The sequence below is a fragment of the Hakea prostrata genome, chromosome 2 (genome assembly GCF_041222555.1).
Source record: "Hakea prostrata isolate BN-2017 chromosome 2, UWA_Hpros_2, whole genome shotgun sequence".
Lineage (NCBI taxonomy): Eukaryota > Viridiplantae > Streptophyta > Magnoliopsida > Proteales > Proteaceae > Hakea > Hakea prostrata.
Window position 1 is genome coordinate 61014929 of NC_142601.1, and position 23651 is coordinate 61038579.

The 23651-nt window shown below is 37.4% G+C and overlaps 2 protein-coding genes across 2 annotated transcripts; both read right to left on the reverse strand.

The window, feature by feature from the left end:
* Window positions 1-1761: 1761 nt before the first annotated feature.
* LOC149025431 (F-box protein SKIP28-like) lies at window positions 1762-13096 on the reverse strand. The gene is made up of 3 exons (XM_089145662.1): window positions 12624-13096; window positions 12207-12523; window positions 1762-2983 (listed from the first exon to the last, which is right to left on the reverse strand). Exons 1-3 carry the CDS (start codon window positions 12688-12690, stop codon window positions 2342-2344), a joined length of 1026 nt encoding a protein of 341 aa, XP_089001788.1. The 5' UTR covers window positions 12691-13096; the 3' UTR covers window positions 1762-2341.
* A 191-nt stretch (window positions 13097-13287) lies between these two features.
* Window positions 13288-19264, reverse strand: LOC149025432 (uncharacterized). Its single transcript, XM_089145663.1, has 2 exons — window positions 18603-19264; window positions 13288-14372 (listed from the first exon to the last, which is right to left on the reverse strand). Exons 1-2 carry the CDS (start codon window positions 18831-18833, stop codon window positions 14217-14219), a joined length of 387 nt encoding a protein of 128 aa, XP_089001789.1. The 5' UTR covers window positions 18834-19264; the 3' UTR covers window positions 13288-14216.
* Between the last annotated feature and the right edge of the window lie 4387 nt (window positions 19265-23651).

The following is a 23651-nucleotide window of genomic DNA, read 5'->3' on the forward strand; positions in this document are numbered from 1 at the left end:
CTTTAAGAACGGACCGATCAGAAAAGTAGTTTGAGAATGCTTTTTGCAGAACATCAAAAAGATATTTTTACCAAAGAACAGAAACATAAATGATAAAATTGATTATGATTAAAACCTTAAAACGAGTTTCTCAAATACCAACTCATTCATATAATGTTCTATAAATATTTCAGAACGGTCTTTTAGTACAGAAACATTAAAAAATGATTTTGCATAAGAACTGGTCTCTCAGAACAGAAATGTTACCAAACACATACTTCTAGTCTTACGTGATTGGGCACTATCTTCCTAACCTATGCGTACTAAGCGTGGAGCAACCTGTCACACAAAACCATAATCTACTGCAGTGTCACCTGAGAACATGAACTTGAGTCTTTTATAAGACTGCTGGTGGACTCATTTGGATTCCTGGCTCTCTGATCAGATGTTGAAAGAAACAGGATCTGGAAAGGGAAAGGACTTTGTTGATGCATTTGAATAATATTGTGGCCATTATGGATCAACTACACGTACTGTATACATGGGAAACCATCAAAAAGAGCTCAACAAATCTACCACCTAGCTGCCCAGTTAAGTTAACTGAATGTTTTGTGGAAATAAACTCCGGGTACAACAACCTCAACCAGAGGCACAGATCAGATAAAATACCCCAACAAAAGGGTTCCCTCGGAAAGTTTCTTAAGAGGAAAACTTTGGTCTTTGGCCCATTTGACGGAGAGCAAACGAGCATACCTGGTAATGGACATCTCTTAATCCTTGTCAAATTTGATGGAGTAGGGCTGACTACAAGGGTTTTGAATTTAAGTATTTCTGGAATTGGTGAATTGGAGAGATGGATGGTTTGGGTGGTAAATAACATGATGTTCATCTTGAAAACAGTATTTCCCTGCACGCTTACACTTTTGTTTGGGGAAAACAGGGAGTCTGCAATGTATTACTCTAAGGAAACGGAGTTTATTGGAAGCAATTGGTTGGTGATTGAATGAGTTGTCAAGGTTACTGAGGCAGCAAGATGCAACACTGCTGACAAATTCAACCAGTAAACACAGACAAATCCTCTCAGCCCGAACAGGGTGTCTGCCCATCCCCCACGGCCCCTTGAATGGCCAGCCATGGTGTTGTTGCCAATCCAGAGGGGTAGGAGAATGAGTGAAAAGCCTGCCCAGGTAGAGAGGATCTGGACTCCAACAAAATTCGGCTTTGGTATGCAACTTAAGAGGAACCAATTGATGGGTTGCTTTGCTTGTAAGTTGTAATATTGGAAAAATAAACTTACTGAGAAGAGAATTAATCTGGTAATTTCATGCAAAACCAAACTCTCATGAAATAATCCACTTTCAGAGGTAGTGAAAAATGAAAATTTAATCATCTGCGGAATTCGATTTCTACACTGTGGGAGTTGGGAGATGGGGATTAAGTGGAGAAGACAGAAGTGACTGAAACGGTGAGACGATCCTGGAGTTTTAAGATGGCCAAGAAGTCATCATTCAATCGCAAGCCTGCAACAAATTGTTAAAATTAAGTCATCGTGTATTGTGGAAGGAATGAAAGGAAAAGATTCTCCTCAGTGGACATTTGGCACTGGAAAGGCTGTCTGTCGTTGATTTTTTTTTTTTGGGGGGTGGACAACTGAAAACATTTTATGCGCCTGAGAAGACATTGGTACCAAAGCAAAAGAATCAACATGATGAGTGCAGCAAAGTCCCAGAAAACATCAACCGGTGACAAAAAAGCAACTGAAACATTTTATACACCTGCAAAGACATTGGTACCCAATCCGGAGCAAGCAAAAGAATCAACATGACAAGTGCAGCAAAGTCCCACAAAACACCAATCAGTGAAAAAAAAGAAAAGAAAAAAAGGCAACTGAAACATTTTATGCACCTGAGAAGACATGGAAACCAGCCCCAAGCAGAATCAGCATGATGAGTGCAGCAAAGTCCCACAAAACACCCAAAAAAAACTCTGCAACAGAGAAGAACGAGACCAAGTCTCTAGCAGTTAACAGACGGATCTAATATCCCAACTGATTTTGGAAAGGTTACTACTAATAACTAAAAATTGGCCTGACAGAAGTCAAGCTCCCACAACAAATCTGAGATATGATGACCACACTAAAGGAAAGTCGGTAAATTGCCTATCCATCCCGAATAAGTCTGAACATTTGGTTGAGCTACCCTCCGGCCTCTTTGAAAATACCTCCAACTATAGTTTCTGTACAAGACCTTCCTTGGGGCACTTTTTGTCTAAATTCCATTATTGCTATGGTAATCAGTTGAATATATGAGAACTTGCCACAACAAACGCTAAGCATTCATTCTGTATCATCAAATCATGCCTCTTACTCATTGATGATGCAGTAATCCCTAAGGATATGTTCTTCAAACTCCAACAACCATTCTCGATTTCTTGAAGAGGATATATGACAACTGGCGCATATAGATCCAGTATCGTCTGATGGAAACATTTGTTGAGCAGCATGTGGTTTACGATAGCGCCTATTACAAAGGTTGCATTTCGGAAGCCTCAGCCAGCAGTCTGAGCACAACAAACCCTGGCAAGCAGTAATCCCAAGCTCATCCAAATTAACACATCCACCACACTCATCACACCTTGCGATGCAACGGTAACATCCTCGACATTCAAGCAGTGGGTACTCCCTCTTCCACTTGCAATCCTCCCTTGGGCAATCAAACACCAGATTCACAAAGTTGCACTTTGGACAAACATTGACATCAATTGGATGACTTGAGTTCAAACTGCTTAGAGAAAAACGCCTGTGATAAAGAAATGATATAGGCTGCTCCTGGTCTTCTTCTTTTTGCACCTTAAGACAACTGAAGATAGTTTCCATATGCTGTTTTGTTATGCCTAACATACCATACAACCTCAGGTGCTTCAAATCTTGATTTTTCCCAGTCAGTAGTTGTACTATTGTCACAATTCCATTAGCTGTTAAGCTAATGCATGCAGGTACATACAGCTGAAGCAAAGCACAAAATCAGGTGCATTATAATCAGTCTGAGCAAGTCTTGTATAAACCCTGACAGTAGCAACAGCCTAATGAATCTGGTACTCAAAATAACAGCCAAATCATGAGTTGAAGTGGTAAGAAATATATAAAATAGGTAGTTGACTGGACATAAAATCACCTCATTAATTTCACATGCTGGATAAACATTAATTTGCAATAGAACGTTGACCTCAATAAATTGAAATCCATGTTTAGAGGTGGATAAAATCAAGGGAATTTTTCTCACTCCCCTGAACTTATTTTATTTACCGAACTCCCCCCCCCCCCCCCCCCCCACAGGCACCCTGTGAAAAGAAAAAGCTAAAGCTAGAGTCTAACCTACTCTTCTCTCCTATCATTTTGTAATAGCCAAATTACCCTTCTAATAACACCTATTAACCAGATAATTGTTCTACTTTTATAGTTTATTATTTTTAATCTCTGTTGCTTCTTCTTCTTTGGGAGTATAACAAACCATCAGGGATGATGCTCAAATGCCCTCCTCTTCTGATTGTGTCCCCACCCCATTCTGACCACCCATCCTGCGACTCCACAACCACCCTGCAAATTGAGACATCGTCCACCCTATTGAAGTACTATGCACATGCCTTGTGTACCGTGAGGGTACACAGGGTCAAGTACATCTTAGTTAAGTTCCCTACCTTTTACTTTTACTATTTACCCTACCCTTACGGTTAGAGTACAGGTAACCTACATTGTCCAATATGTTCAATTAGGTAACTTAGATTGTTAAATATTCTCAGATTATTTTTCCCGCGTTAAGGGGTTTCATCTGTGTAGACCTGCTTTGATATTTCTGATGAAACATCTTCTTCCATCCTTTTGGACTTTTTTTGGTATGATGATATACTCTTTCATCTCTTTGAGAAACCCAAGATTAATTTTGGAACAGATTAGCTTCTTTGGGGTGCCTTCGTTGTTGTCATCATTTTCTTCTCCTTTGTCATACCACATCTTAAGGCACAAGCTTCATTGAGCTGTCCTTTTTGCTTTCGTCCTCCTACTAGTCTCCACCATCAACTTCATCTTCATCATCTTTCTTATCATCCACGTCCACGTCTTCATTTTCCTCCTTTCCTTTTCACTGTGCTTCCTCTGCCATGGAAGAACCCTCTTCATCCTCATCTTCATCAAAAGAATTAATCCTCATTTTCCTTCTCCTTCTCAGCATTCTCTTCCACAACTTCTCATGTACACCTTAATCAAGTTTCCTACCATGTTTTTACTATTTACCCTTATGCTTAGAGTACAAGTAACCAAGATTGGGTCAATTAGGTAACTTAGATTGTCAATTATTCTCAGATTACGTGTTTCCATATATTGTAACATTCTGAGATTCTTCTCCTTGGTCTTTTCTCTCTACGGGTTTTATTTGTGTTTTTTTCCAATTCTCAAAGCATAAGTTCAAAGGAAAAACTTTGTTCAAAAGCAAACAAGTAAATCAATGGTCCATTAGAGAAAAGGAGTACTCTTATAGTCTTATGACTCTTCATCTAGTGGAGAAGTTGTAAAAGAGAACATTGTGGAAGACTATGAAAATAAGGAGTACTCCTCTGAGGAAGAAAAGGGTGCTTATGAGGAAGATGAGGACAAAGAAGATTCTTCAGGGGCGAAGACGAAGAGGAAGTTCAGCCAAAAGGAACGAAGGAAAATGAAGATACAAATGTGGATGATAAAAAAGATGATGAAGATGAAATCGATGATGGAGATGAGGACGAGAAAGAAGAGGAATAAGATGAGGACAAAAGCAAAAAGGAAAGCCCAGTGAAGTTTGTGCCTTTAGAAATTGTGGATGACAAGGGGGAAGAAGACGATGGAAACAACAAAAGGCACCCCAAGGAAAAAGCTAAACCATTCCAAAATTAATCCTCGGTTTTCCAAAGACATGGAAGAAAATGTCGTCATACCAAAGAAGTCCAAAAAGATGGAGATGCTGTTGTTTCACCTACTTATTTGGTCTACAATAATCCTATTGTCTTCTACCTACCTAATTGGTCAGCAATAACCCATATTGCCTATTACCTACCTATCTTGTCCACATCACACAAGGCATGTTCCTTATTCTTCTAACACACCCCCATTCATGCGAATGACATATGCTGCTCCAAAAATATAATGCACGATATATGTAAAGTTCAACCAGCAAGCTCAGCCTAATTAATCTCAAAATAATTGTAGACTTGAGAGAAGGCTCTTGAACCTGAGCAAACCAAATGTAGATATTACATAGTGAAATTGGAAAGCATGGTGCAATTTCCAAACAATGCGGATGTATTTAAGGAACTTCATCAGTTTGACAGAAGAACCAATATTGAAACAGGACATCGGAATCCAAAAAGAGCACCCCACCAAGCACCACAAAGAGAGCAAGAACCTGCTTTGTCTGATCTGCAATAACATGGCACTCTAATGAATCAATGCGTTGAAGATGGATAGCATTCCCCATGGAATACCCATGCAATTTCTCTGGTTTCCCTTTGTATCAAAATCTCAGCTTGCTGTTGCACGTGTTTCCGCACTTGGACATGCTCATAGCCACCACTATCTTTGAAATCATTCTCCTTTTGACCTAATCTTTCAAAGATTCTTGTCATAACCAATTCTGATTTTATTATATTTTTTTTGCTTCTCTAAGATCTGGGTCCACAGGAAAAAGCTTTTGCATATTCAATTTTATTCAATTAAATGTTACTTCTCTGCTGAAAACTTACAACCCACAACGTTGCAAGATATTTGCAGAAGTTTCTAAGAAAGGTAACACAGTCCTGCTGCTTCTGCATATTTTCCTGCCAGTATTTTGGTTTGGGGAGGATGACCAAGAAACTCAAAAGCTTTTTTTAAACTAGTCAGGCAAATTGTTTTTTCAATAAGCCATGCTCTCTGTTTCCTATTTACCTTCCATCTTCAGTCAAATGTTTTTGTTTCTTGCACCCACTACCATAGTTGTCATGGCGATGAGGCGATGCGAGGCGGTTTAGGCTAGTTGAGGCAATGAGTCGATGAGGTGCCCTCCGAGGCGCTTTTGAGGCGGTTGGGGCATTAAGTGAAATTTTTAGTATACATCTCATTCACTCCAATTTATGATAAATCTATCATATCTTATATGATAAAAAAAAACTAATATTAGCCTACCTCAAGTCATCCAACATACTACAAACCACACATAGTAGGTCCTAAATAAAAAGTCGCGGGAAGAAAGGAAGAGAAGAAGTCATTTGTCGTGCGGCTTGCCAGAGTGTCGTCGCGGGAATGGAAGAGAAGAAGAGAGGAAGAGAAAGAGATTAGGGATTAGAGTGAGAGTGAGAGTGAGAGTGTGAGACTCGAGTCAAGAACTTATTATCTTTCGATTTTGTTTGTTTTTTTATTTTTTATTTTAACATTTGATCATATGTAGTGTCATTATAAATATGCATATAGGTTCAAACAATAGATACTTTACAATTGGAATCTAATAAGTAATTCAATATATGCCTTCGTTTTGGCATCTTTCATGTGATTTAAAAAAAAAAAAAAAAGCGAACGCCTTGGGGTATAAGGCGTTTGAGGCTCTTGAGGTGATGCCTCATACCCCAAGGCGGTTGCCTTATTGCCTAAAAATGAGGCGACACCGATTTGAGGTGCTCGAACGCCTAGGGGTCGCTTAGGCGACGCCTTGACAACTATGCCCACTACATATCCAATTCCACCCTTATCCGTGTATAGTCACTCTACCAAACCTGCAAAAAGAAGTTTCAAACACCAGCCAGAAGGAAATATGTTGGTTGGTAGCTTTCCATCAATGTGGGATTTGCAAGGTGGGTGTCGTGCTAGTGGTGGCCGGTGGGAATTATGTGGTGTGGCCGGTGGGATTTATGTGGCCGGGGGGTGCAGTCCAGAAGAAGGGGGTGTTAGACCCACCAAAGTTGTTTTTGCTGCACTCTATGGAGGAAGTAGAAAGAAGAAAGAAGAAATTAGAAATTAGAATAATAATAAAAAATCGTATATGTAAATATAAGTGATAAGAATGGGATCATTTGGTCACTAAAAGCAGAAGAAGAGAAGATGAGGTAAGAGTTCATTTTCTAGAGGAATCAAAGGTGAAACTTCTTGTAGGGGTTTTGAGTAAATAGTGTGTAAAGGACTAAGGGAGTGATAGAAACTTTCCCTAATATGAGCTTTAAATGACACTACTAACATACCTGTTAAAGTGTGTTCTGGACTCATAGGTACCATCCTATTATGGTGTATAGTGTACACCATAATAGGATGAGCTTCAAATGACACTATCAACATACCTGTTAAAGTATGCCGTAGACTAATAGGTACCAAGTTATTATCATGCATGCTGTATAGTGTATCATGTATCGTAGGATAGTGTTTTGAGTTTTGCAGCTATTAGTTGTCCAGTTGTTTCTTTTTCTAGTTATTTCACCTTCTCATAGTTAGACTTAAAGACACCTTGGAGCATAGTTAGTAAGTTGGGATACGACAATAGTTTCGGTGCGGACATGCACGACAATTAATCAGTTCATACAGCAAATAGCACAGTTTCGATAATTCGACCCCATTTAGTTGGGACAAGGCTTATTGTTGTTGTTGTTGTTGTTGATAATTCACCTCAATAAGCCGTGTACGGCCATCATATTTTACGTTTATAATACATGTTTTAATACGACTGACTTAAATAAGTACGGGAGCAAAAGTACAGGGGAGGAGGGAGGGTTTTATTACGTTTATAATACATGTTTTATACATGTTTTAATTTCTATTCCTTATATATATATATTTATTCATGGAACCCTCATTCAGTTATTCAACTCATTCATATTGTTTTCCTTTTTCTCTTCTTCTGTTTTTTCTTCGCTAACAAGTCATAATACTCAAAAGTCAAGATCCACAACTTGTTCATTGGGAATCATTGCCTTCCTCGGTAAGTAACTTACTTCCTCTTTCATAATTTTTTTATATAGTGTCTAGGATTTTCATTCTATACCATAAAAACCTTCTTCATAACCATTTTTTATTGTTTAATTCGTAAGAATCATTCCAACAGAAAGAATTCAGAACTTCAAGATAAAACAGAATGGATTCAGACATGGAGATCAAATTTAACCCCTAAATAATATAGAACAACCACACAATATTTGTCTTAGATGTAGAGATCGGATCCCTTCATTCTCATGATATTGATACCCCAGTCTACAATGGTACTTTGAATCAGCTACACATCCTCTCCAATTCTCCTTTCACATATGATTCTGAGACACAAGCACCATTTGACATAGATAATTAGATTTTTTTTTATTGGTATATACAATATTTTGTGGATTTAAATGGTTATGTCATTATGTGACAAATGATTTTTGTGTTTTTTTGCTCTAGACAATGCTTTTTGGTTTTGATGAGTTATGTGATAAATGCTTTTTATATTTCCTTGTTTATCTTAGTTGTAGAGATCTAGAAGAATGAAAAATTGTCTCAAATTAGGTTTTTGGTATGGAGGGTTGTTTTTGTTTAGGGGGGGGGGGGGGCATAAAAATTTTGAATTAATTGCAAAAATCAATTTACTATTGATTTTTACGAAGACAAAACCCTCCATTTCCCCCCCCCCAAATACTTTTTCAAGTCAGTCGTATTAAAACACATACGATACAAGTAAAGTATAATGGCCGTACACAACTTATCGAGCCGAATTGTTGAAACCGTACTAGTTGCCATATGGACTGATTAATTGTCATGCTTATCCACACCCGAACTGTTGCCGTACCCCGACCTACTAACTATGACCATAACTGATATATAGAACCTTAAGTCTAAAACTCCATGAAAATATACTAAGGCTTCTCTCTGCTTACTTGCTTATGCTTATAGTGTGTAAACAATCACGGCAAAGGGAAAGAGAGATTTGAGGGAGAATAGGGTGAAAAGAAGGATTGTGATAGGATGTTTGTTCTACCATATCAAGCTATCAGCCAAAACATCTATATATATTAAGTCAAAATAGAATTACAAAGGAATCTAACAAACCCTAATAGGAAATTTAGTTAGACTGGGACAATAATAACTAAACACAAGGAAATAAGGAAACCATGATAAAGGTCTCCCCTTTATCATGTTACACCATAAAATCCCCCTCAAGTTGGAGTATGCATTTGTCAAAAGACCCTGCTTAGACAAACAAAAACAAATATGAAAAGCAATACTAATCTTGAACAGACGTAGTAGTTACAGATTTTAATGAGCTCAAAGCAACAATTGATCAATTATCATAAATCCATCAACAATAGCAGCCTGAACAAATAATTAATAGCAGCAATAGCAATACACTGACACCAAAAGCCCTTTCCAAAGAAGACAACAAAATGTAGCACCCAACAGCTACATAAAAGTGCAACTCCAATGACTACACAAAGACTAATCAAAGTGCAGCTGCAGTGGCTACACAAAATCCTATCTCCAGGGAAGCATTCCAACAACAATTAGACTCACTCCTGAATCCCCAACAATGATAAACAACAACTTACTTCTAAGGCCCACCAAAAATAAATAAATAATATCTTACTTCTAAGTCCGTTAAAAAAAATGCATGCAACATCTTTAATATCCCCATCATGTGAAAGAGGATGAGTGAACAAGTAATAACCAATAAGTGGCATCTCAAACAACAAGCATCTCAATAAATCTCATAAACAACAGCACCAACAAATAAGATCTCATCAAATAAAACTTCAATCATCCTCACTTGATAACAAATAAAATCACAAATTGATGCATTCCATGGTCTGCCAAAGCAAAATCTAGCAATTAATCCATCAATCCCAATGCAATCCCTAGTTGAGTAAAAGCAAATATCCCAAAAGAATGTATGATACAATCCTAGGTTCCAAAACCCAGTTTGAAATTTTGAATCAATTGTGGTCCTACCCAATCAACAAATCAGCTAGTATTAAAATGTAATGCCAATTTTATATAAAAAAAAAAAAAATTCAAGGGCCATTGGTAAATAAGAAAGTGACAGGACATGAAAGGAATTATAACTTATTGCTTTGATCATACTAAGAAGCAAGATTAATAAATGTACATAAAGGTTAAAGAGATAAAATAAGGAACCAAGTAACGGTAGTCAGATATGGTCAAAGGATAAAGTAGGGGAAACGATTATGGGACATGAGGTTAGAGATTAAAAAGGGGGTATTCATGGCAACAAAATTAAATGGAAAGTAAAGAATGAATAAAGTCAGTAATAAATAACCTGATTATTCTCAACCCTAGAAGATCGAACAACACAAAGAAACTTCTAAATAAATGGGAAACCAACTCATACAAGTAGAGAACATATCAAAGAAGTAGACTGAGAATGATTAGTGCCAGTTCGACAATAGAAGAGAATAAAAAAAATGTAGAAAATTTTGTATTTTCATTCATTCCTTCACTTTGCCTTGAAACTTTTGAATCTGATGAAACCAAAGAATGTAGACTGAGAATGATTAGTGCCAGTTCGACAATAGAAGAGGATAGAAAACATGAAGAAAAATTTATATTCTCATTCATTCCTTCATTTTGCCTTCAAACTTTTGAATCTGATGAAACCAAAGTAGAAACTCTAATGTAGTTCTAGATCAGAAGGGATCCAACTAGAAGCAAGTAGCCATGATCTGTTACAAACTGGTAAGTTCAGCTAGATAGAGAATGAGACTTTAGGTCAAATTAGGGTTAGGGTTTTGTAGGACCTTGAGTTTGATGATAGGGTTTGGTTACGTTGATGTCAAGGAGTCTACAAGGGAAGTTTACATTAAGGTTTATTGATGAAAAGTATACTAGAATTCCGGCTTAGGTTTCCAGGCTTTTAAAAAGAAGATGAAGGAATGTACGGTTTCTAATGGTCAAAACATAGAACTGCATTGTTAAAGGAAGAAATCGGATTGATGGAAGGGATAGAAGAGAGATGAGATCAATCTTCTTTCGGTAGGAAGAAAAACAGTAGCAAAGAAATCAGGCCTGCGACGTCAATCCCGTATACAAGGCTCAACAACATCAATCTCAGAAAAACTTATGTTCTTCAAAATCATATCATGATGGAGGATATGTTACATATAAATAGACCCCTAAAATTCCTAATTTGACTTATAAAAGGAAACATAGACACTCAATAAGTAAGTAAACCCAAAACAAAATTCTATCTAGCTATCAAGTATCTAATCCAACTTAAACAATCAACTTAACTACCACTAGCTTGTATTGACATTATTCCCACTTTACGGGTTTATATATTAGGCCTTTGAGATACGAAGCCTAAGGACTACAGAACCAAATCATGGGCAAAAATAAAGTGCATTGCCAAATACCATGTGATTTTCTGGGCTCCCAAAATACAAAAGCCTGAATTAATTATCACTTAAACATGCTACAATCTACAGTGAATCAATACAACTTGCACTCTGTGTTCGAACCTCTGTAATCATTTTAATATACTAACTTTGCATTCTTAATGTTAGTTTTTGTACTTCAATTGCTTTAGAGTGATAAATTTTCTCTTTATCTATTCTTAGGTAGAGTCAGCTCTTGAGATTTTCTCTAAAAACTGGCTTTATTGTTTGATACATTTTGAGCATGAGAAAAAACTAAAAATTTACCCTTCCATCTAGGAACAGTTTTCCACAATCAATCCAATTGCAATCTTATGCAAGTGTTTGCTGCACATTATACATGATGGCAATCCCACATTTGCACATCAATGGCATAGTTGTACAAAGCGGCTACTGTGGCTTGGCCCACTTGGAAGCCCCAAGCTTTAACCATGATACCAAGCAAAGGACCTTATTACCAAGCAAAAGGGTACCAGAAAAAACCAAGCGAGAAATAATTTCATGTAAATTCAATTCAGCATGTACTCGGTTATGAGCGAAATCAAAAGAAATAAGCCAAGGGTGGAGATACACTTTATTAGTTCTCTGAACCCCACGGATCATTGGAGGAGGTGATATGGATGAATCAGACTACCCAAGCAGAATCGTCAATTAAAAGTTTTGCATTCTAAGTGGACACTTCCTCAATCGAACCTACCTTAAAACTAAATAAAATTTTATAAAAGATGATGAACCATTAACTGATTCCCTACGCACAGTAAATCCAAACACAATGGATGCTACAAATAGAAAACAAGAAAGTCAAGAACTCTTTTCGAAGTGCAAACCTTGTTGATATGAGGGTTCTTTTCTATGACCCTCTGCAGTCCATCATCTGTTATCTTGACGCAATTATTCAGAAACAAAGTTCTCAATCTGCCATGCGCCTTAGACGAAATGTTCAACAGGGCATCATTGGAAAGACGGCTACTCAAGGGTGGTTCGACGACGACATGCAGCCAAAGCAACACATCGTTGTTAACCGCGTCTCTGAGGGATTTACAGACACCCATCACTGAAAAAAATTCCAGTAATCCGAGATAACCAAGAACCAAGAACAGAGCGTCGTGGGGTTTCCCAGGTTCGACGGCTTCTTCAATGTGGACTGAAAGGAAACAAAGAGACAGTTTAACAATTCATCAGAAGGGGAGCATGCCCATTGAAACGAAAGAGTAAACAATAAAGAAGAAACTTAGCATCGTTACCATTTTCTGGATGTGAACTGGACTGAATTTCATGGTTTTCTTCTTCGTCAAATTGATGACTCTCCATGAACGTTGTTGAACTGTTGAAGTTGAAAGTTTTTTATTTGTCTTTGAAGAATCTATCGCGCAAAATGACTGAGCTCACGAGACTGAAGAAGCATTCCGTCTTTAAGGGGACTCCTCCATGTGAGCGAGGATCTCGCAGTCCGGATTCCGAAACGGTTTATGGTTTGGCCTCTTTAGGCCGGTTTCGATTTTGTGGTTCATTCGGGTATCGGTTTTTAATCTTTTGGGGGAAAATTTTGAAGGGATTTAATTGATGAAAAACATAGGCATTCTAAAATTATGTCAAATTGATTGAAGAAAAAAATTATATATCTTTAGTTATATTATTTTATATATAATATAAAATGATGAATAAAAGAAGAAGAAAAAAAGATGAAATTTAAAATTTTATTTTTCTAGAGACAACATTATAAAAATACAAAAGATTAACGATAATATAGGAATTATAAAATTATCTAACCATAACTTAACGGAAGTTACAAACCCAACGTACCTTTTTAGAATGTACTTCCTGTCAATTATTATCTAAGAATATTCCTAAAAATATTTTTCAAAAACATGTAATTTGTATTAACAATAAATAATAAATTAGATTCTACCTAGAAATGTAACCTTACTTTTCGACATTCATTGAGATGATGTGACTATTCTACTTTCCTTCGATGGATGTGGTTATATGAATATAAGAATTCTTACACGTGTAAATGCATTTGAATCACTTAGATGGCGAGATGGAATGGTGACAAGCAAACCATTAAGTGAAAGGATAAAAGGATTTTTAAAAAAATTTTGATTCTACATTTTAACTCCCTTTTTTAATTCAATGTAAAATTTTACCTTTTCACTTCATAAAAGTCAACATGAAAAACATTCCAATGTCTTTAACTTTATTTTCTTACTAAGAATACATTTTAAAAGCTTTATAACATATAAACTTTTATATTTATGATGATAACTAGGTTTTCGGTGTCCATGCTAGCTCACGTGCACCTTAACTAATTTTGAGGGAAGAGGATTATATATACAGAGGAAAGTTCCAATCTCAAGAACATTCGAACTCTTGACTTCTTCTTTATGAGGTTTAAAACTAAGTTTTTGTCTGAAGGATATGAAATCAAACCAATCAAATTTAACTACTTGAAAAGCCAAACCAGCAACTTAAATGAAATTGCTTGGATGAATTAGCAAACCGGTCATGGGTTTCTTGTATCTACATGAACCTGTCTTTGAAGTGTGATGGTTCAGATACCATTCCAATACCCAAGAATAAGCACGACCAGCATCTATTGCAGACAAACATTGAAAGGAAAGAACCTGTTCAAATCAGTCAGTAGAAGGCATAAAATAGGTTCTTGTATTTGCAGGGGCCAAACTTTGTTCTCTACATTCAACCAGGGGAAAAAACACACATAGGATGAGAAGACTAGTCTTTATAAATTTACATTATTTATCAAATTTGAAAGCTTATATTTTCCATATATAACACAGCTGACACAAGTGCTTGTGAAATGCAGATCAAGATCACAGTCAATGACTCAAAGGTTCAACAGCAGTCTTAAAAAGAAGGATGTAAACCTTGTCAATGGAGAAGTATAAGAAACCTCCCAACGAATGGGTAACATAAGAGCCAAAACTAGTTCCCACAATGCAATGCCAGGCTGGACCAAATGATGTGTCAAATTCCTGGAAAACAAAAGTGAAATCATTAAAGATATCTGTACACAAGTGCTGTGATAAAAGATTATGACTGACAAAAGCCAAGACAGATGAATATAGCTCGTACAGGACCAGGAGATGGTGGTGCAATATAGTTGGCTATTCACTCAGTATGGAATGCTGAGCTTTGCCAGCTTGAATGAAACCAATACAGTTCATTTTCTATAGCATCCATGAGCATTTGGTGTTCAATGGGTAAGCTGTAATTCCAATTCATCTTCCATATATGAGTGCAACTCGAAATGGTTTCATTTTATGAAGAAACCTAATTTGTCCTTGTTTCTATCTTTGAGTCTCAGTTCTGCGGCTCAAAACAATTTCATGACATTGCAAAAATGGTGACAGATTCAAATGAAATGATTTTATTCAGCTGGCAACAACCAGCCTATGCAAATGCATTATTTCAAATTTGCCTTTTCCTTGATAGGAAATTAATGGACTTGCAAAGGAGGAATATAAAGTCTACCAGAGAATCCTAGTGAATAGTTAAAAACAAGTTAAATGAAGCAGAGTTCTGCAAGTTTTCATAAGACACAGCCTTCTAGAGGCCCAGATAGGAACACTGATGCATATATAGACAGGTAGACTCCTCTTAAGTACTTGTCAATCCATTTCAAACTAAACTCATTTGCCGAGTACCATTAAGCAACAAGGAATAAGGGCTACTAAAAAGGTCTTGTACCTTGTATTATTTGCCAACACGGGATTACTTAACAATGGTTGGTCGTATAATAATTTCTGTTGGAACGCATGGTAGACAAACTTAGTTAAATTGGTGGCAAGCTAAATGAAAAGTTAGGGAGTATTATTCCTGCGTCTTCATGTAACTAACTATATAAATATACTTTAGCTAGCCGGCAAGTTGTGTGACCATAACACATCACAAAACATTGTTGCAAAACTTTAGAAGGGAGACTCAGCTCCCCCCGCGGGAGGCAGTGGCCCCAACCCCAAATTAAAAAGAAATAGAGAGGAGTTTTGGCTGTGATTTGCAATTCAGATCAGAAGATGTTCAAGCTGCAAGACAGAATTTTGTAGACAAGCTAGATTATCTGTTCTGGTTATGAAAGTTCCATGATTATGATAGTTACCCTTAAGACAAGCACACACGCACACGCACACACAAAGTAGTTGCATCAATTTTATGAAAAGATGGTCATGAGTTGGCCAGACTTATTAATTGCCAGAAGCAAGAAGATGTGCTTCAGCAATAAGATCAAGGAGGTCTTACATTCGAACTTCCGTCCCTCCACACCTTCCCCCTCCCCCGGCCCCTTCCAATCCCATCCCCTGGGCCTACAGTTCCCCAAACCTTGTGACTAGTCTGGTGATGACCACCAAAAAAAAAAAAAGATGCTGCTACCATTATCTAATGATGGCTTGACATAACTGGCACAACTTATTTTTCAAAATCTCTATCAATTACAAGAAATAAATGACCCTAAAAGTTGTGGCACCTCTAGGTTCAATTGTGTTTCAATCAAGAGCAACTTCAACAATCTAGAAGTCAGAATTCCGAAGGAATTGACTACTTTGAATCCATTAAAGAGTTCCTTTTAGTCCGCAAGAGATTTCTCCACATGAATTATCTCAGTGTGCAACAATCAACAACATAAGTAAAGCAAACATACAGGATGAAGCCAGTGGATGTCCCATGATTTAGAACTTGGCTGAAACTCAAGAAATTGAGCTTTTTTTCTTGTCCAATTGTATGAAGGAAAAAAAATCAAGTTTCAGAAATCTCTGAAACAGGTTGAAAATTTTGCCTTTCAAGAATATCTAAACATTTCAGATCTAAATGAAAATTTTCTTCCCTTCTTCTCCTCTTACATTTCTCTGATGCTTGGGTCTGCTAAGGCAAAGAAAATACTTGTTTCACTCCTCGATAAGATTCTGTGAACCTCTAGCCAGGCATTATTTAAAACATAAAAAATTAGAAGAACTCCACTTTAGCTTTAATGGAAATCCTTCAAAACTATTCCGTTTTCTTTCTTCTTCTTTCATTTTTTTTCTTTTCATTTAAATAGAAAATTTGATTTAAGAAAAGCACAAAAATAACCAGATACTTGCTGTACCATGAGAGCTAAAAGTGACTAGACAAGGGAAGCCACAGCCAGAATTAGTGCCACCCATCAGCTTCTTTAGCTGTGGACTGTATGCTATTAGGTCCAAAACATTAAAAGCTTTCAGCTCAATTTTCCATTTATATACTTGTTCTCTAAACCCCTCAAAAAGGTTTGTCCTTCCAAATAGAACAGGGACCAGGTTGAAGCTCCAAATGTTTTCAAATTCTAACATAGCTATAAGGGCACCATTGTTGTAAACCAATCGATTCAAAGGTGGCAGTAAATCCCTTTGATGCATGAGCAAACTATGAAGAGGTGATAGACAGTTTTCACACTGTCAAGATACGAAGAAATGCCACCATGGTAAGGCGGTGAGGCACCTATGTTTGCACTCAACAAAATCATCACTATCCTCACCAACCAGCTACAGATTCACCTCCTTTGACATAGAATTTAATCCATAACTCTAATGTATAATCAAAGAGGTGGGAGAAAGCATCCTCATAGTCTCCCCCACCCAGCATTCACATGTCAAAAAGTGATTGCAATTTCACATTAAATTTTCATGAAAAGGAGCAAGACCTCTTTTTGGTCTGCCTATCTAACTGCCACCAATTGCAACTCTGCAAAACAGCAGAGGGTTGCATTAAGGAAGAAGGTGAAGATAGGAAAGTCAACCCACATTCCACCAGCAAGGCATGAATCAACCGAGCAAACATTTTGTCTTCAAGAAAATGGTTAAGATCGTGCAAAGCATGCTCAAACTTCAAAGCAGGATTTATACAGAAGAAAAGAACAATGATAATAATGGAATCAGAAATTTAGGGAAGAGTGTCATGAATGTGAACAATAATTGAGTCATACAGTGCAAGAGAAAATTTAGGATCATGAGAAGAGGGTATTGTTATCTATGCAGTATGGGTAAGTCTAGGGAATCCAATCATTGTATGTAGTCCATGTACCTAGTAAACATCAGAATGGTGTCTTTACAGGTCAATGAGAAATGCCAGAGGACAAAAGCATGTGGTTTTCAAATCCCAAAAAGCACGTGAGGTTTAGAGTCTTTAGACTGCAGTTAGGCCCTGTTGCGTCTAGACCTTCTTCGCGTCACCCGAGTCGCTAGACGACTTCTTAAGAGCTCCTTCAATGTGACCCAAGTAGGTGTAATGCCTGCATTCAAAGGGAGTTAGGGCGGGCCGACAATGTGTAGGTTAGGTAACCGCCTCTGATGCTCAAGTTAGTCTAAGCACAACACTAGAAGGCTCTAAGAGCATAAGGAGTAATAGTGAGTAATTCCTCCTACCTTGTCAATCTTAGAAGTGGGGTTTATATAGAGGGTACCTTGAGGCAGCTTCTCCATTGATTTCGCTCACTTAGTGAAGAGTGGGGAAAGTTTCCTTAGGAAGCACATTCCCTTTCCTTAGTGGTTCCCTTGATGGACTCTAATGGAACCATTATTCCGAGAGTCACTCCCCCATGTTCCACTATGGGCAAATTGAGCAGTATTTATATAATTGGCCCCTTTGACTTAATTCCCTCTTCGAAAGCTTCTCCAAACGTAGTTCTCCATATTTGGAGTACTTACTCCCCAACCTGGGTCATCTCCGACAGAGGGTTCTCTGAATTTATCCCGACATGAACTTTCTACAACCCATTAAGGGTTCTTCATACCTTCCCTGAGGGAGAGATTCTTCGTACCTTTCCTGAGGGGTATAGACCATCTTGACCATGGGGTACTCGGGCTAGTCGCCAACCACTACAGGCCCCCTCTAAGATTTCTGGATAAGACTATTACATCTTAAATCCTAATCTGATAATCAACACAATCCAATGCCAAGCATAGGAACTTAGGACATCTGAGAGCTGAACCAACTACTTTGTTTGTATAACCTCAAACGGCTTCCAAATTGAATGTTAAACCTTAAAACTGCAACCAGACATTAAAAGATTTCCTACAAAACAACCCAAAAATCTGTTTCCCAGATAAGAAAATTTCTATCTACGTTTATTTCCAAAGGTCTACTGAAATAATGGATAATAAAGAATCCCTAGTTGATATCTCAAACTCAGACGTTCACTAGAAAGTGAGACCCATAAAGAAGAGAGTGAAATATTAAGTTCCGACTGTTACCTTCTTAAGAGCGAGAGCCAAGCGTTTGCTGTCGAGCTTCTTGGGCATGGAGTCCAGTGTGTCTCTGGCGCAGCGAAAGGCACGGTGTTGTAAGGCGACGGGCATGTCAGCTGCCCTGACTTTAACGTTGAGTCCTTCCTGCTGTTCTTGCTGTTCGATGACTTTCTTCTTCTGTATGAGACTACTGAGAAACTTGCTTCTCCTCTCTAGCTCTTCCTCTGCGCCTTCCATTTCAGTCTCTCATCCGCCTTTAATTTCTAGTCTTTCTCCATATCTTAACCTCCCATTTGTTTCTAAGAAGAACCCAGATAACCCATAAAAGAAGGAAGCAAGACTGGAAAAGCAAGAAAAAGAGTGACCGCCACTGAATGGAAGACAAAAAAGAAGACACGGGCAAGCAGCGGCCGCAGCAACCAACGGCCCTCACTGGAGAGATAATGTTTCCTTTTTCTTTTCTTTGTGTTTGCGTGTAAACTACTAAACAAGAGTCGTTGGGAGTTGTTGGATAATTGCTTATGCTTTACATTGCATTGCACTCTCCTTGTTTTTGTCCCCAGTTATAATTTCCATACTCCATACACCTTCCTCTGTCGTTCTTGCCCTATACATTTTTTTCAAAAAAATTACCATTCTCATGAATCTTGATTTGCCACCTTCATTGGCCAATCCTCATTGATTCCCAATACCGGCTCCTACCAATCACTTGTGCATTTTGAACTGTTCTATGTTCTATGATTGTCTTGAATGTGGATTATAGTTCAGACGTGGCATTCACAAGTTGTATTTGGTGAAATTATGCGCTTAAACCATTTATAAATGAAAATTTCTTGTTTTAAACGAGGAGATTCTCTCAACAAGCAGCATAAAAAACGGGGAAGAAAGAAAAAAAAGGAAAGGCCAAAACTAATAATAAATAAAGGAGAAAGATAAGATGCCTTTTTTATAAATAAAAATGAAAACCTAATCATTATTGTCATTACTAATATGATATAATTAATACGTTTCTATTTACCTTCCGAGGATGGCCTGAAGTGAGACAAGGAGAGGAAAATGGTCAAAAGCCAAAATAAGAGAAAGAGACGTGATGACTCGTCGGAGGAATCACAAGAAACTATTGATTATGATGATGCCCTTCTCAGCTTCTCTTATTATTATGTTTCATATTACTTGATGGGTTCTCGTCTTCCCAGAGAGACGAGGGCCCTTGACGGTACTCTTTTCATGAGAGTTGAACATTGAGAGACAAACCAACGGTATTTGCGGGACCCTTTGACCCAATAACTCAAACTGACTGTGGAAGGCTTGTCGAGGGCTCCTTTTAGCTTAAAATTATTATTATTTTAATTTGGGTTGATTCAGGTCAATTTATGCACGTGTCGATTATATATTCAGATTATATATTAAGGAGAGCTTCGATATAATTAATATAAACAAGACTTTTACCCTAGCTCCTCAAGGATTTGTGTTTTTCTTTTTTTCTTTGTTAAACAAAAAGAGGACATGCAGTGGTAGGGGTGTCAACGGTTCGGGTTGGGCCTAATAGTTTTGGGTTGAAAAACACTCAGTTCAAACACGGCCCATTAAGAAAATAATGGTTTCGGGCCGGTGCGATTTGGGTTCGAGCTGACTAACGGTTTGAGCTAATGGTTTGAATTGGGTTTACTAATGATTGGGTTCGGATTTACTAGCGGTATGTTTTGAGTACTTTGTTGATGTGTGGGATTTATCAATAGCATGTGAACACATATAGGCATTAAATTCTCTCCAAGTCTCTTGTGTTGGGTGTTCAAAACCAAAAACTTTTATTCTAAAAAGAAGTAAAAATTATAGAACTAATAAACAAAAGTGATGCCTCCATAATATGTTTAACCTTAGGATCTGTAAAGATAACCTGCAAAACAATGTTAGACGTGGTCCAACAGTTGGGGTCGGGAGGCCACCTCTTAAGGCTAAGTCAATTGTTGAACTGATCACAAAGCTCGAGCTAGTTGCATAGCAAATATTGAATACAATAATAAGGGAAACAATTCAGATACCTTGGAGTAAGTAAGTCACTTGTTTATATAGATTTTACCTTCAATTCTTGACCGTTGGATGAGTTCATGATTTCCACAAGTGACCGTTGGATCGTAGGGTTTTGCCTTTGATATTTAGAGTTTGCGGGTAGTTACCAACCTTAGCACAATTCTTTCTCCGCCTCGACGGTAGTTGCTTCCAATGACCCAATTTTGTATCCTACAAGATTCGAGATGCCGTTCGTGGCTTGTAACCATAATGTGGCGCCTCTTATTCGAACGTGAATATTAGGTCAAGATGGGTCCCGATCATGGTCCAACCGGGACGTAGAGCCTGAACCCAATCCAATGAGTTCGGTATAATTTTCTCCGTATCAAAAAGAAAGCTAGCAACTTTATGAATTTTAGTGGGTTGTTTCTGCTTATTCTCCTCCCCCTTCCTAACACTTGTAAAAATTGATCAAAATAAAGCATTAAAAGATTTTCAAATGATAATACACTTCGAAATATTTACTAAGCCCATCTTCCAAATGGCAAAGGCTTTGACGGGCTTGTTGTTTGCATATTCCAAAGCAAAAAAAAATAAAAAAAAAGGATACTTGGGGGGTTTTCTTGTCTTTTACGTTTAAATTAAATTTATTTTATTTATTTATAACGAGTTTAACGGAGGCTGGTTCGGGTTGGGGTTGGTTTTAGGCCAAACGGTTTGGGCTAGCAGGCCATATACACAGGCTGGTCCGGTGCGGGTTGAGGTTGTTCAGCTCAAACATAGCCCATTAAGCTTCATTTTGGGCTGGTTCGGATTAGGTTTCGACACCCTTAAGTAGTGGCGATGACCTTGTCCCTCACTATATAATGTTTGAACTTTCAAATTCAACATATGCAAGCATTGGCCATGTTAGCATAGCCCCACAGGAAGTCTAGTATAGGTCACAGAAGTTGGTAGCAATCCCATCCTCATATCAAATAGCACACAACTGTACAATGCGGGAAACAGAGGAGTGGAGGGAATTCAAATGTGGGACATGGGGACTACCAAACAACATAGGTGTGAGCTTGAGACCACTAGACCCCGGTGATTATTTTATTTTCTTTTAATATTTAGCACATTAGAATTTTGAGTTTTCTAAGGGCTTGTTTCGTTACATGAATACATAAATTTCAAATCTCTAGATTCATGAATGCGAAATTTATACCCGCTTGGTTGTGAAAATCCCTAAATTCACAAAATCTAAAGATTCATCTTTTTACAATAAAAATGTGAATCTGTATATTTATGGGTATGGGGTGAAATCTAGAGTTAAACATTTGTGCATTTACAAACATCGCGTCGACCAAACAAATTTCATTCCACATTTTCACCAAACAGTTAATTTTATGAACTATGACTCCATACATTTGAAATCAAGATATTTGAAATCTCTAGACTTATGTAACCAAACATGCCCTAATAAATTTGAACTCAACAGATATATTACATTTCTTTTTTGTTGGATAGAAAATAATCCTATTTGAAAGAGCATGAAAATGCTAGAGTTGAAGAGGTACAACTCTCAAACACAATTTTTTTGGAGATGGGGATATTGCATATACCTTTAGCGAGAGTCGAACATATAACCTCTACACTAAAACGTGTTGGTAATTGCCAACCGAGGAATCTTCTTCATATAGTTTGATTTACATAACTCCATAAACCAAATAATGGAAATTGGCCATTGGGTTTCACATGCTAGAGCCTCATTTTTTTTTTATTGGAATGGAGTTAGTTACGTGGTTTTGGTCCCTAACAATATGCTTGATTGAACACGATGTGAATTATAACATAAGCTGTTGAATGTCCTAAATGATCGAAGTCCCATCAAGAGGGGCAGGGGGGAGGGCAGAAGGGTCAAGGGTCATTCGTCATTCATTACAAGGGCTAAGGAACTATAATTTGTCTCAACTAGCACATACTCCTAGCCTTTTGAAAGACAATAGAGAAGGCCAAACATAACTCTAGGGCCTCTTCGTGAAGGATGGAAGAGAAATTTGAATGCGATGACACCGCAAACAATGGGTGACCTCAATGGTTTTGCACTACATCCAAGTCCACCTCTCAGATTGCCTTGAGAAGCATCTGTTTCAACTTGAGAAAGGATTCGTGTGGAATTGGGAATATCCACGGCTGTAATATGCATTAAGAAAAGTCGGATTCATGACCTCTTCAATAAGAAATATTGGTCATTGCAAACTTAGGCAACCTTTTGATAATAGCTTATTTCTCTTTTTTTTTATCTTCACTAACCACATCTACCCAATGGTGAATGTACTATTGGGGTTGAGGATTTGAAGGGGGTGACAAAGCACTTTAAAACTAATGGCATGTTTGGTAAAGGTCTTTTCTAAGAATGGCGTTCTTTGCAATAATTATTTTTTAGCGTTTTTATTAAATAATGGTGGTCTAAGCACAATTTTGATCGTTAGGTAAAATATGTGCTGAGAACACTTGAGGTGATGGAGATTTAAAACAAAAAATATATATTCTTATGAAGGCGGGAAGGAATTAGAAGTTGCATGTGAATGAAATTTGGGTTGAATGTCCTTCTTTGATGTAATTTTGACGTGCTTTTTATTTTTGAGAATAATGAAATAAGCCAAAGTTGTTTTGTGAAAAGTTTTATTAAACAAGAAAATTGGATTAGTTCATTTCTTAAAAACAAAAGAACGATCAATTTTATCAAACGTTATTTAATTTCTTTGGCATTTTGAGAACAAAAGATAACTAAAAGTATTCATTGGCCTAATACCAAACGCACCCAAAGTTTACACGTGTTATTGTTTTTAATGGAGGGAAATACCTTTTCACCCTTAAAAAAAAAAATTTGGAAAAATACTCTTTTCACAAAATAATTTGAGGGGAATAATCTTAACTTGTTTTGCTGGTTCATATGGCATAAAAGATTTCAAAGTTTCAAACAAATGGATTCAATTTTGTCAGCTATGATGATTGCCATCACCTGAAATTTCAGGTAGATTGGATAATATGATTTTCCAC